At 40.8% G+C, this 14,945-nt stretch overlaps 1 protein-coding gene across 1 annotated transcript in view; it reads right to left on the minus strand.

Moving 5' to 3' along the window:
* LOC117525559 (N-alpha-acetyltransferase 15, NatA auxiliary subunit-like) overlaps positions 1-14,945 on the minus strand; it is a 51,333-nt gene that overhangs the window by 17,557 nt on the left and 18,831 nt on the right. The window contains 1 exon segment of the mRNA XM_034187436.1: positions 975-1,059. Within this exon segment, the coding sequence (XP_034043327.1) occupies positions 975-1,059 (85 nt within the window).

Consider the following 14,945-nt stretch of genomic DNA (forward strand, 5'->3'; position numbering starts at 1 on the left):
AGTTTCTCCACGCCTGTCGGTGACGTCATTCGCCTGTGACCACTCCTTGTGGGAGGTCGTCCAGCCCCTCGTCGGAATTCCTTTGTCTGAGAAGTTGCTGCGACGCTCCACCACAAGAAAAACACCTCTGTTGGAAGCCTTAAGGACAAGTTGGAACATGTCCAGCTGTTAAACAATTTCTCATATACTCACTCCACTGAAAGCCATCAAAAGCCGCCTGGATTTTACAAATGGTTATCAACACGGAGGTGTTTTTCCTGTGCCACCGCACCGCGCCGGCTGCATCTCGACGCGCGGACCCGTCCGCATGTCTTTCATTAAAAAAAATCTCCTTTAACAGTGGAATATCCGGATAAAATGCTGAAACCGACTTCTTCTGAAACTTCTCTGTTCTCTCACGACGTCCTGGATCAATAGAGCCTGAAATGTGGAGGTTTTCAGCTTGAAACAGGCTGACGACAGCGCCTGAGAGCGCTGCACGACGTCTCGCACCATGGGAAGTCCTTAAAGCGACAGTATCACCTCAAAATCTCTCATCAGCCGTTAAAATTTTCACCGAAAACCAGCTTAATTTTTCGAATCGTGTCCACTTCGATGTGTCTCACAGGTTTAGAAAAAATTTTGATCAAACAAAGCGCCAGTATCTCAGCAACTTCTCAGACAAAGGAATTCCGACGAGGGGCTGGACGACCTCCCACAAGGAGTGCTCACAGGCGAATGACGTCACCGACAGGCGTGGAAAACTTCACGCATGCGCACAAGGGTTCAAGCATGTCTGACGTAAAAACATGAATGAAAACCATATAGTTTTTGAAAAAATAAAAAGGACCTATACTTTGACAGCCCTCGTAAATCAGATTTTTACTGGCATTCTGAACAAGGCCTAAGGGGACTTCACTTCCCAAGAAATCTGTCCTTTCTATTCATCAGTCACCCATTCTTTTGGTTCGAACATCTGCATGACTGCACCTCACCTCCATGCTCTGCAAACTTGGGGTTGGAAAGAATTTGCTTGCAGAATTTGAGTCCATTTCTGTACTGTTTGTGCTCATAACATCGCTGTAAAAAAAGAAGAGAGACGTCCTGTTAGACCAGCAGATCGACTTGTGCTTCAAACAGAGACCCAAAGAGTGAGAAAATTAAAAGATGCTAAGGTTGAGCATACATGACTTTTCTTCCCCCTGACAGAATCCAAAGAACCCTCTCCTCTATGAACTAAAATAAGCTGGAGACCAGTGAACTGCAGCTTGCAAACAGAGCTCACCATCAACCACACCGCTTCATTTTACGACATACAGAGAGGTTACACTCGGCAGTCAGCACCATTTCAAAAAAAGATGAAAGAAAGGGCAGCAACCCACTTATTTTAAAGGATCACTTTGCAGTCACGAAACCAACAGTAACTTTTTGATAAAAGAGCATTTACAAAGCTGGACAGTCACTGCTAGTGGAGGTAGACCTTGTTCAAATATTCCATCATTTTTGTGTCAGGCTAAGGTGTTTTTTTTATAGCCATTTCACACATGTACCCCAAGAAAGCAGGACCGGCTGATGTAGAGAGAGAAAAAAAAAAAATTATAAATACTAGCAACCACCGGTGCTACACAATTCCTGTGATGTTACTAAACTAAGGTCTTGACCTGATACACCTTTCCTGTAAATCTGGTAACCCTAGGCCTGTGCATTCCACAGCATTCGAGCTAAAGAGAAATCCGAAGCGTTGTCCTGTGACCATGACCTCAAGATCACCCATTTTCAAGCCTGACCAAAGTCTTGACCTCATACACCTTTCCTGTAAGTTTGGTGACCCTGAGCCTCTCCATTCCAGAGCAGTTGCGCTAAGAAGCCAATTGTTGTGAACGCCCAAAATCCACGAGGTGACAATACCCCCAACAAAACATATTCAACTACTTACAACTGAAGTTGTTTACTTTTGACCTCAACAAGCTGCCTTCACATATCTGTCTACTTGGGATCATTTGGGTCCGACTCAAACAATGGCCATAAGCTTTCCTGCTTCATGTAGATGAATTAGATTTATCGATTCTGTTTCGTTTTTGGGTTTGTGCATTGTGCACTGCTGTTTGCATTTTGAAATTTTAGTTTAGCGATTAATTTATATGTTGTATTTGTTATCATGGGTATATGTATATTTTTATACATGTATACATGGGTCATTCCATATCAAATGAGCCAAATTGAGAACATCTTCCAGTTTTATGGTCTCAGAATTGCTCTGTTTTTTTTATATTTTGTGGTATGAGGTGTAAGATGAAGATTGCACTTCGTTCCAGTTAAATATCTCCACCCATTCAGATTTTATAGGCTGTTGAAAAAGGGGGCATGGCAACGTTAACCCTTTGTTATTGGTTTGTAAGCATTTTTAAGAGGCTCTAACTCAAAAACTAAACAAGATATCAATTTGATTTTTTCAGAATGTATTAACTCTGTCTTAAACTCTCAGAAAAAATGATTTTTACAAACATTAACCCTCCACTGGCCACACAGGATCAGGGTGAAAATTGAAATTTGAACGGTACTGAAGCAAAATCAGCCGAATATAGGCTCAATTTTCTCACATACCATTGAAGATAGTGCTTTGCTTTTAGTTTTCTGGAAAGCACATGCCAGGGGCTTCCAAAGGAAGTGAAATCTAGACTGATGCTATTATTTATTTCAGAGCAATGTTAACCCTTTTCAGCCTTGGTTGCCGGGTGGGGCACTTTTGGACCCCTTTTTTCACCATGTGGGTATCTTCTGATTTTCAAAAACTTTGTATCATCTAAAAGCTCTTGATATGTGCTGCTAGAAAAATTACCCACTGATATAAAACAAACACCCCTACACATAGAATTAAAGCCCTCTTTTCAGGGTATATGCCACTTTTTGCATTTATTTTAATGTACAGTCGTATGTACATAAATGTACACAATACATAGGAGTTATGGTGCATAGTTACCTAAAATGCATAAATAATACATGTACAACAGCTCTTTTTCATTTTTTTTAAATATAAAATATGTAAACCTTGAACTAACTAATTATGTTAACATCCTAATGCATTCTGTTATTCACAATCAACCCTTGTACCTCTGGTTCTGGACAAAAAAGCCCACAATTTTGCCAGGCTACTCTGTAAATATTGACTTCTACTCTGTTGCCAACTTCAGGCTGTCAAACCATGCCTGCACTCTGGAAGCTTCTTGACTTGATAAAACATAGTTCCTTCCAAGTCCAGTGGTGTCTGGAGCATCCATCAAGAGAATGTGAGTCAAAACGTACCCAGCATTCGTCCACCCTACGAGGCCAGTGGAAATTTGAGGCTGGTCCATTTGGGTGCATAAATGAAACTTTGACATCATCATTCTCTTGAGATTGCTCAATGATATTTGCCAACCACCAATGGCCATCATACAAGCAGGCCACATAATGACCAGGGATACAGTCTGCCAGTTTTAGAGGCTCAGGTATAGGGGTACCGCACTCAAATCCGACCTCCTCTCACCCGACAAACGTTTGACGAGAATGGTACCATTCCTACTTACACTGAAACAGTGGTTATCCCTGGTACCCAGAACTTTCTTACCCCCTCAAATCTCTTCAGCTGCTGCTTTGAGTGCTTCTGAACATCCTCACTCTCAACAAAAATTGTCTCAACCCCCTTGATATTTGCGTGAGCCCACTCAAATAAGTCATGGGGAGTAAGAATATGACCCGAAGCAATTGCTTTCATACTATGCCTGGCTGCCTCCCGCTTGATTGTGCCCCCTATTTCATCGCAATGACTCTTTCCATGAGAAGTGGCAAAAAAATGCCATTCTGCTTCCATGCCAAAGTCTTCCTTGTGATGGAGAAGGCTGCAAAAGTTCTTGAAATTTTTATATTGGGAGGCTGCCCCATCGCTGAAGTAATATGCTTTGCTTAAAGTTGTCGGGATACCTGTTTTGATCAGGGGCACAACCTGAGTGAGGAAATAATGAACTGCAATTGTGTCATGTTGCAAGTGATTGATGATTACACATATGTTTCGACAATGCAGGGAATCATTCATCTTGTAGTACACAGTAAAGGGATGCAGGGTTGCTTGGGAATTATCCCAGTGGTAACCCTGTGCTGCATCCTGTACTACAAACGAGTAATTCTCAGCAAAGTCAAGCAGAATGATGCATTCATCTTCCCCCACGTTAGTTTTTAGGTTTTCCAGAAAAGCCCCCTGATTCTTAGCAATAAAGTGATGGGTGGTTAGTTTATCAACCATGGAAGCCAACTTCTCAGTGTAGGCCTGACAATCAAGAACATGCTCTACAATAGTTGTTCTGTCAACGGTAACCCATTGCTTGAATCTAATTTCCTCAAGCCCTGCCACAGCCAACCGTTCCTCTAGAAAAGAGACAAGTGCCGCATTTCCGGGACATAGCTCACATCGGTGAAGCATGCAAGTTTTTGACTGCACTGAACAGACCATCTTTGACATCAACTCATGATAATCAATTTTATCACCTGGCAAGCTTGCTAACATTAATTTGACATTTTGGTGTATAGTACAAACACATACTGAGTGGTTCCCCTTTGCACCAACAGTAACACATTGCTTGGGTCTCAATTCACAAAATTTGGACAAGCCTATCTTATCATCAGGGTACTGCTTTTTAAATTGAATGTACAATTCATTTGGTGAATAAGTAACTAACAAAATAAGTCTTTTCTGCACCCGCTGCTTCTCCCCATTCAAATCTTTCACATTTACAAAATCCTTTGCCCCTGGTAGCATTCTAGTAAATTGGTCATTTTCATAGAAAGCCAAGACCTTGTTAATTGTTTCTAAAGCTATTTGCCGACTGCCAGTTTTATTGATTAAGTCAGGAAGAATTCCATTCTGTTTCCGCATTTTTACAGCATTTCTTGCAACATAGTTTGTAACACCAAACCTGCTCACAATCTGTTTCCTACTCTAGGAAACAGGGGCACATGTAAGCAGTTGTATCTTTACTCTTGTTGATGCAGCATCCACTTTCATCTTTAGCTCATCCAAGAAGATGTCATAGTCCCTGCATACATACAGCCTTTGCCATTTAAAAATGAAGCAACATTTTCAACACCGTCACAGACTATCAAATGTGGGAAAGTGCCTGAAAAGAACAACATTCCGAGGGAGGCATGGGCATGGTTTAACAGTTTTGCAGACCTGTGTATTGTGTACATATTACTGTACATTAGAATATATGCAAAAAGTGTGATATACCCTGAAAAGAGGACTTTAATTCTATGTGTAGGGGTGTTTGTTTTATATCAGTGTGTAATTTTTCTAGCAGCACATATCAAGGGCTTTTAGATGATACAAAGTTTTTGAAAATCAGAAGATACCCACATGGTGAAAAAGAGGGTCCAAAAGTGTCCCGCCCGGCAACCAAGGCTGAAAAGGGTTAACATTGCTCTGAAATAAATAACAGCATCAGTCTGGAGTTCACTTCCTTTGGAAGCCCCAGGCATGTGCTTTCCAGAAAACTAAAAGCAAAAGCACCATCTTCAATGGTATGTGAGAAAATTGAGCCTATATTCGGCTGATTTTGCTTCAGTACCGTTCAAATTTCAATTTTCACCCTGATCCTGTGTGGCCAGTGGAGGGTTAATGTTTGTAAAAATAATTTTTTCTGAAAGTTTAAGACAGAGTTAATACATTCTGAAAAAAATCAAATTGATATCTTATTTAGTTTGAGTTAGAGCCTCTTAAAAATGCTTACAAACCAATAACAAAGGGTTAACGTTGCCATGCCCCCTTTTTCAACAGCCTATAAAATAGGAATGGGTGGAGATATTTAACTGGAACGAAGTACAATCTTCATCTTACACCTCATACCACAAAATATAAAAAACAGAGCAATTCTGAGACCATAAAACTGGAAGCCTTGGTCTTTTCATATGGAATGACCCACATTTTTATTTTTTTGGTTAAAGGGGTGGGCATTTATAAGCTTTGGCTTCTGCCTACAACCTCTATCGGGCACATGGGTATGTTGTTAAATTGTTTTCTTTAAGAGTTTTCTTCATTTTGACTCCATGTATGCCAAACAAATTCATTCATTCATTCATTCATGTGTACCTTCTGTCATACAACATCACACTGCCTTACCTACAACTTCATAAAGGCCTTATGATCACATTTCATATACTGGTGTATCAAAAAGGGTGGACTTGTTACGCTCTGGTTAATTTTACTGAAAATCAGGTGGAATTTCTTGGAGAAGAGAAGACCTATCAAGACAATCTTAGTGTCATTTTAAAGCTTAGGATGTTCCCTTTCCAGTGATATGTATTTCATGAAATTTGGACATAAATCAAGGAACGTCTGGTCTGTTGAAATAATTTTGCCAGGGGTGGACTCGGCCGTGGTGGTGATTCAATAAACATAGTCATTTTTTTGCCCAGATGTCTTTAAATATGGTATATTATGAAAGACACCAGTTCCATAGATTTTGCATAAAAATTGACTGAATAACGCTATTTATTTATTGCAAAAAAGGTCAATTCTAAGAAAATTGACAAAAAGGTTTTGAATTCCAATACATTTTCCATTTATTTATGTCACAAAAATTGGCTTTTTCTCTAAAACTAAATGGAATAATTAATTTGAAAAGGTTGCATTTGAAAGGGATACATACATACTTTACATAATGAATTAAAAAAAAAAGAGACCATTTTGACCCTGTTACACTTTTTAGGCACAGTATGTGAAATACAACCCTATGCATTCAACAGTTTGACGTGAAAATATAAAAATAAGAGGAATTCAACACATTAGCAACGCTCACCAGCAGTGAAAGCTCAAAAACCCTTCAATTACTTCCAGAATTGTCTAGACTGTAGTTGGTGGTGGCCACAGATAACCAAAAAATTAACTTCGATAACAGATAATCAGATAACTGATTATCTGTTATCTGTTATCTGAAAATCTCAGCCCCAACCAGTCCCAGCAGAAGACTGCCCCTCCCTGAGCCTGGTTTTGCTGGAGGTTTCTTCCTGTTAAAAGGGAGTTTTTCCTTCCCACTGTAGCCAAGTGCTTGCTCACAGGGGGTCGTTTTGACCGTTGGGGTTTTACATAATTATTGTATGGCCTTGCCTTACAATATAAAGCGCCTTGGGGCAACTGTTTGTTGTGATTTGGCGCTATATAAAAAAAAATTGATTGATTGATTGAACTGAAAAGTTATCTTCGATAAAGATAAAACAATAAACCACCCAAAAATGTAAATTCCTATATTACTTCTGACACATCTACAACTATAGCTTATAATACAACTAATAGCTTATAATATTAAAAATAAAAACACACCCCAACAATGAGACCACACTTTTCTTTAAACATTCTGCCCCTGCTGGAAGCTTTTGTTTACTACAGAGCTCCCAGCACAGAGGCACTCAGAGATCAGCCATAAAGCCAATTCTTTGTCAATTACGACACTCCGGTCAGGCGCAGGTCCTGAAAAATAAAGTCATGCTGACCTATGGTTTTGATTATAAATAACATTAATAGATAGAATAACTCCATTAATGTCAATTATGTCATTTGTACAAAGTTAAAATATAACATATCTTTTAATGTTGAATAATGCACTAATTCTGAGGTTTTGTAACAAACAGATCGCAAAGGATTCTGGGTAAAAGTGCCTCTTTTTGGAACGAGGCGGAGGGGAAGGCGAAGGGCTACAAATCCCTCCGTTTGGAGGGGTAGGAGGAGCTTACTGCTGTCTCTGAAAAAACAAACATGGTGCAGAAAGAGCCGCCCAAATGAAGCGGATTTCATTACAAATTACGCTGTTTAGAAAATTATAACTTGCCAAAAAACTTTACAGGCAGTTGTCTATGACAGTAGCGTGTCTGCTGCTGGATGCATGTTGCCGTTCTGAAGAATATCGTAACGTCGCTCGTGCGCTGCATTATAATGCACATACACACGAACGCTACGATAAGACACTTTTATATCTCACAACGGAGAAAATCATGATAAAGTGTAAGCACGTTAATTTGTATGTTCATAAATCTTTGGATAATATCAATCCTGCTGTTGGATTTCAAGGTCTGTAACGTGTGTATTTTGTAAACAAACGGAGCCCTGAACACACTCATCTAATAAACTTTCAGGCAGAAAATGAAAAGTTTCATCAATGGAAATAAGTTGGAAAATATATACACACACATGTATATGTGTAACACATAACCTGACGTCCTAATAGACTGATATTATTTGTCAAGGAAATTTCTAAAGGAAATAAGGCTGGATGCAAAAAAATGGGAGAATTTGAAAAAGAAATAAGGTTGTAATTCCATTAAAAAAGTGAAACTTGTATAATGTATACATTCATTGCACACAAAAAAAAAAAATATTTGCAAAGCCAAAAAGTTGATTTGACAATCATCTGACATAACCGGGGAAAAAATAAATAGAACACTGCTATCTACTGGTTCCCACACGCTTAGTGAACACAACTGACCAGTAGATGGCAGTAGAGGCCTTGAAAACAAAATTCCAGGTACAGTAATCCCTGTCTGTTAAATTCCACGCATTTTAAATGTAGCAAACGCAAATAAAACCAACATCTATAAACGCAGAGAATATATTCAAGAGAGTTTTAGGCACTAGAGTTTAATGCTGTTGTCTGTGGAGCCTGAACAGAGTGTCTGAAATGCATTTGTCCTGTCGTGATGTACTGAGATTACGTCATCCTACCAAAAATGCATTGCGGGTCACAGGATGTGCTCACAAAACCTTATCTTCGATAATTATCTGTTATCGGATTATCGGAAGTGTGCCCACCACTGGTTGGCAAACATTTTGGTGAGCAACCTCAACACCACAAGATGTAGTTATCCAGCATGTTCTAAACCTCACCCAAAATAACTGCTTCCCATGTTACAAACAGCGCAGTGACAATTTGCCAGCGCTCAGCATAGTCTACGACCTAGCTTAGACATGTACGCACACCATTTAGGTGAAGATAACAACTACTCTAGACGAATATGACCCCAATGAACAACTTGGGATATGTGCCAAAATCTATTCGGGACAAACAGCCCAAAAATGACCACGCCCATTTTCATCCCGAGTGTTACTTCAAATACAGCTGGATTTTCTAAACTGCAGCCTCTACAGATTTTCGAACGTACTCAATATGTTCAGAATGACCAGTACATGTTTAGAAGGGTCATAGAAGAGTGTAAAATTTATAACTGTAATATTATAAGAGAAAACATTAGGTCAAACAACTTACACTCAACAAAAATATAAATGCAACACTTTTGGTTTTGCTCCCATTTTGTATGAGATGAACTCAAAGATCTAAAACTTTTTCCACATACAAAATATCACCATTTCCCTCAAATATTGTTCACAAAGCAGTCTAAATCTCTGACAGTGAGCACTTCTTTGCTGAGATAATCCATCCCATCTCACAGGTGTGCCATATCAAGATGCTGATTAGACACCATGATTAGTGCACAGGTGTGCCTTAGACTGTCCACAATAAAAGGCCACTCTGAAAGGTGCAGTTTTGTTTTATTGGGGGGGATACCAGTCAGTATCTGGTGTGACCACCATTTGCCTCATGCAGTGCAACACATCTCCTTCGCATAGAGTTGATCAGGTTGTCAATTGTGGCCTGTGGAATGTTGGTCCACTCCTCTTCAATGGCTGTGCGAAGTTGCTGGATATTGGCAGGAACTGGTACATGCTGTCGTATGCGCCGGTCCAGAGCATCCCAAACATGCTCAATGGGTGACATGTCCGGTGAGTATGCCGGCCATGCAAGAACTGGAACATTTTCAGCTTCCAAGAATTGTGTACAGGTCCTTGCAACATGGGGCCGTGCATTATCCTGCTGCAACATGAGGTGATGTTCTTGGATGTATGGCACAACAATGGGCCTCAGGATCTCGTCACGGTATCTCTGTGCATTCAAAATGCCATCAATAAAATGCACCTGTGTTCTTCGTCCATAACAGACGCCTGCCCATACCATAACCCCACCGCCACCATGGGCCACTCGATCCACAACACTGACATCAGAAAACCGCTCACCCACACGACGCCACACACGCTGTCTGCCATGTGTGAACCGGGAATCATCCGTGAAGAGAACACCTCTCCAACGTACCAAATGCCAGCGAATGTGAGCATTTGCCCACTCAAGTCGGTTACGACGACGAACTGGAGTCAGGTCGAGACCCCGATGAGGACGACGAGCATGCAAATGAGCTTCCCTGAGACGGTTTCTGACAGTTTGTGCAGAAATTCTTTGGTTATGCAAACTGATTGTTTCAGCAGCTGTCTGAGTGGCTGGTCTCAGACGATCTTGGAGGTGAACATGCTGGATGTGGAACGCCTTTGGAGACGGCTTATGGTAGAGAAATGAACATTCAATACACGAGCAACAGCTCTGGTTGACATTCCTGCTGTCAGCATGCCAACTGCACGGTCCCTCAAATCTTGCGACATCTGTGGCATTGTGCTGTGTAATAAAACTGCACCTTTCAGAGTGGCCTTTTATTGTGGACAGTCTAAGGCACACCTGTGCACTAATCATGGTGTCTAATCAGCATCTTGATATGGCACACCTGTGAGGTGGGATGGATTATCTCAGCAAAGGAGAAGTGCTCACTATCACAGATTTAGACTGGTTTGTGAACAATATTTGAGGGAAATGGTGATATTGTGTATGTGGAAAAAGTTTTACATCTTTGAGTTCATCTCATACAAAATGGGAGCAAAACCAAAAGTGTTGCGTTTATATTTTTGTTGAGTGTATATACAGTCTGGCATCACCACATATTAGTAACTTAAACTTTCTGGGCTACTAGGAAATTTGCTTGATAATCTTATAAACATTTAAGATCTCTACATACTGCTGTCTCCTAAAGAAATGTTTTATTTTGTGTTTTTCCACTTTAAATCAATATTCCACTGATAGCAGTATGACTGAAAATAAAATTTCGTTACATTTGGCAAATGCTCTTTTTTTGTTTTTTCCCCCCAATGTACGGTAACAAGTTGACCTACTTATGTGAGCAATTTTCTCTTAAAATATCAAAATAGAAATTTTACACTTTTCTATGACCCTCTCAAACATGTACTGGTCATTTTGAACATTATGAATACCTTGGAAAATCTGTAGCTGCTGCAGTTTAGAACATACAGCTGTAATTGAAGTAACACTTGGGATGAAAAAGGTTGCTTTGATTTCGTGTTTTGTAAAACTTAACTGTTAGAATGGCCTAAGCAATGGGTCACCTTTCTGAGTCTGGTCTGCTTGAGGTTTCTTCCTCAATACCATCAGAGGGAGTTTTTCCTTACCACTGTCAGCTGTGTGCTTGCTCTAAGGGTTGGTAAAGTTACACCGTAGTTGTGTGAAGCGCCTTGAGGCAGTTTGTTGTGATTTGGCACTGCATAAAAGGAAATAAATTACACTGAAAAAGCGCATAGTCATTTTCGGGCTGTTTGTCCCGGTTAGAGATTTTGGCACATACCCCAAGTTGTTCAATTGAGCCATATTAGTCGAGAACAGTTAAGTTATCCTCTCCTAAATGCTAGGTCTCAGGTAGGTCCTCTACTCGCTGTCAGGGCTGCTGAGGCTGCACACTGCAATTCCAAATTTGATCACAAAACTGCAGCTAAATTTTACATCATAATGCATGGAAAGTATTCCAAAGGCAGACGTCTGATAAGTTCAAACATTCATAACACTTTGTAAAAATTCTAAGAGCCTTAAAAGCATGAATCAATGTTCACTCAATACTTGACTTGTTTAATTTAGTATTAAATTAAGATGTGAGGTTCACAGGTGTTAAGCAGCTTAACCTGGCATCACACAGGGTGACACATTACAAAAGAAAAGCTGATCGAATAGGAACTCTGGCTGGGAATGCATAGTTCAGTACGCGCTGGTATCACACAAGTCTTCCCAACCCAGTATCAGGGTCTTCATGTGAAGCAATGGAGCTTGTGTGTTGGGTTCACTAAGTTCACCTGAAACAGAAAATGTCCACATACATTTTATTGTGAAGCTGTTGAAACTTGGAAAATCCCTTTCAAGCTCAGCCATAAGTCATTCATATCGTCCATAGCCGAGCGCGTAAAGCAACGGGCGACCACAGCGGCATCTGCTGACACCAAGTCACATATTATCAAGACCATGGCGCATGATGCGCTGAAAGCACCTGACGCGGCCAGACGGTCCCGATCTTTTGTAGTGGCTCATCTAACAAACAGTCTTTTAGTCTTTGAGTTTATGTGGACCTGGTCAGGATGGGGTTCACTGAGCCTCAGTGAACCCCATCCTGACCAGGTCCGCATAATCACGGGTACACCAAAATCAAAAGTCTATAATTGTATAGCGTATTACAATACTGGAAGGGTAATGTAGTATAATCAATGCACAACTCTGAGATAAACAAAAGAATTGGCAGAAACAAACACCGATCTCGCTGCAAACACTGCGAGGAAAAGTGTGGTGTCAGACACAGTATGTAATTGGACAGAGCTTTCTGTTGCTTGATTAGAACTGTAATGTGTTTCTGGAAAAACTCTGAGCTGGGAACAACTTTGTTTTGCTTTCATGTAGGCAGGATGCAGTTTCCGGAGAAATTCAAAGTGTTTTCTTTAATGTAACATATTTCCCTGTCATTTTCATCTCAAACAAACATTCATAAAAACTGATACTGTATTTACTGGTCTTCAGGTTTGGCCTGCAGTAAAGACACACATTTCTCCTGGTCCAGAAAGAACAGAATGAAACCTCAACCCAGTCCACTGCCATGTAGACGTTGGACACCTGCCAAACTTGTAATAAAGCATTTCGCCACCCGGTCTGGGAAAGCAAAAATAAAGAGGGGTGTGGTCGCTGTCCAACTACAGCTGGCAGAAAACCTTTTAGAACCTCATATCACATTCCCACTGCAGAGAATGGCATCGCTACGCTAGCTTTTGTCTTTTGGGACTATTTGCATTCCAAAATGCCGTCAGCTGGGAACACGGCTCACTGTTCCTACAGAAATAGACTCAACATGATTAACCTGACTCAGCTTTCCAATCCGTCCTGATCAGGACCTGTGAAGCAGACGTGCACGAGGACTTCACATAGTTCTTGGAAGGCGCGCACGGATGTGACTGTAGTGACATAATCCAAATAAACATCTCTCCAGAGAGGACTGTGTTGTTGGTCACAGCAACACCATCTGACCGCTTGCCTTTTAGAACTTAAAGCATAAATTACAAAACATTGAGCAAGTGTGGCCCACAGAAACTCTAACAATATGATTGACACAGGTTTTATAGTAAGCAATTCAGGGGCTTTCGCCATTTTTAATCAAACAATTTCAAATAACAAATGCAGTTAACAACTTTTCATAATAAGCATGTTGATTTAAAATTATATAAAAAAAAAAAAACAGTGCTAAAATACCCTCAGCCATATGAGCATTGTGTTCTTTATCATTTTAATTACTAATTAAGATCCTATATCTTATGTACAAATTGTACATGTTCAAATCAAATCATTTGTTCATGTTGTGCAAATCAAGGAATATTTGTAGCTCACCCTTTGTGCATTTGTAGTTATTAATGAGACAAATTTAACCCCACAGAAAGTTAGCGAAACTTGGTGTGTAAGCTAACATTTGAAAATGTCTTGTAAATGACTCCAGAGGTGTTATTAGGTTCCAAAAACAGTGTTTTCAGGTTTAGAAGTGTTTATTTCTCGCTAGCTTTTACATAAAATATCAGAAACATGTACACTCAACAAAAATATAAACGCAACACTTTTGGTTTTGCTCCCATTTTGTGTGAGATGAACTCAAAGATCTAAAACTTTTTCCACATACACAATATCACCATTTCCCTCAAATATTGTTCACAAACCAGTCTAAATCTGTGATAGTGAGCACTTCTCCTTTGCTGAGATAATCCATCCCACCTCACAGGTGTGCCATATCAAGATGCTGATTAGACACCATGATTAGTGCACAGGTGTGCCTTAGACTGCCCACAATAGAAGGCCACTTTGAAAGGTGCAGTTTTGTTTTATTGGGGGGATACCAGTCAGTATCTGGTGTGACCACCATTTGCCTCATGCAGTGCAACACATCTCCTTCGCATAGAGTTGATCAGGTTGTCAATTGTGGCCTGTGGAATGTTGGTCCACTGATCTTCAATGGCTGTGCGAAGTTGCTGGATATTGGCAGGAACTGGTACACGCTGTCGTATACGCCGGTCCAGAGCATCCCAAACATGCTCAATGGGTGACATGTCCGGTGAGTATGCCGGCCATGCAAGAACTGGGACATTTTCAGCTTCCAAGAATTGTGTACAGATCCTTGCAACATGGGGCCGTGCATTATCCTGCTGAAACATGAGGTGATGTTCTTGGATGTATGGCACAACAATGGGCCTCAGGATCTCGTCATGGTATCTCTGTGCATTCAAAATGCCATCAATAAAATGCACCTGTGTTCTTCGTCCATAACAGACGCCTGCCCATACCATAACCCCACCGCCACCATGGGCCACTCGATCCACAACACTGACATCAGAAAACCGCTCACCCACACGACGCCACACACGCTGTCTGCCATCTGCCCTGGACAGTGTGAACTGGGATTCATCCGTGAAGAGAACACCTCTCCAACGTGCCAAACGCCAGCGAATGTGAGCATTTGCCCACTCAAGTCGGTTACAACGACGAACTGGAGTCAGGTCGAGACCCCGATGAGGACGACAAGCATGCAGATGAGCTTCCCTGAGACGGTTTCTGACAGTTTGTGCAGAAATTCTTTGGTTATGCAAACCGATTGTTTCAGCAGCTGTCCGAGTGGCTGGTCTCAGACGATCTTGGAGGTGAACATGCTGGATGTGGAGGTCCTGGGCTGGTGTGGTTACACGTGGTCTGCGGTTGTGAGGC

This window comes from Thalassophryne amazonica, chromosome 15, assembly GCF_902500255.1.
Source record: "Thalassophryne amazonica chromosome 15, fThaAma1.1, whole genome shotgun sequence".
NCBI lineage: Eukaryota > Metazoa > Chordata > Actinopteri > Batrachoidiformes > Batrachoididae > Thalassophryne > Thalassophryne amazonica.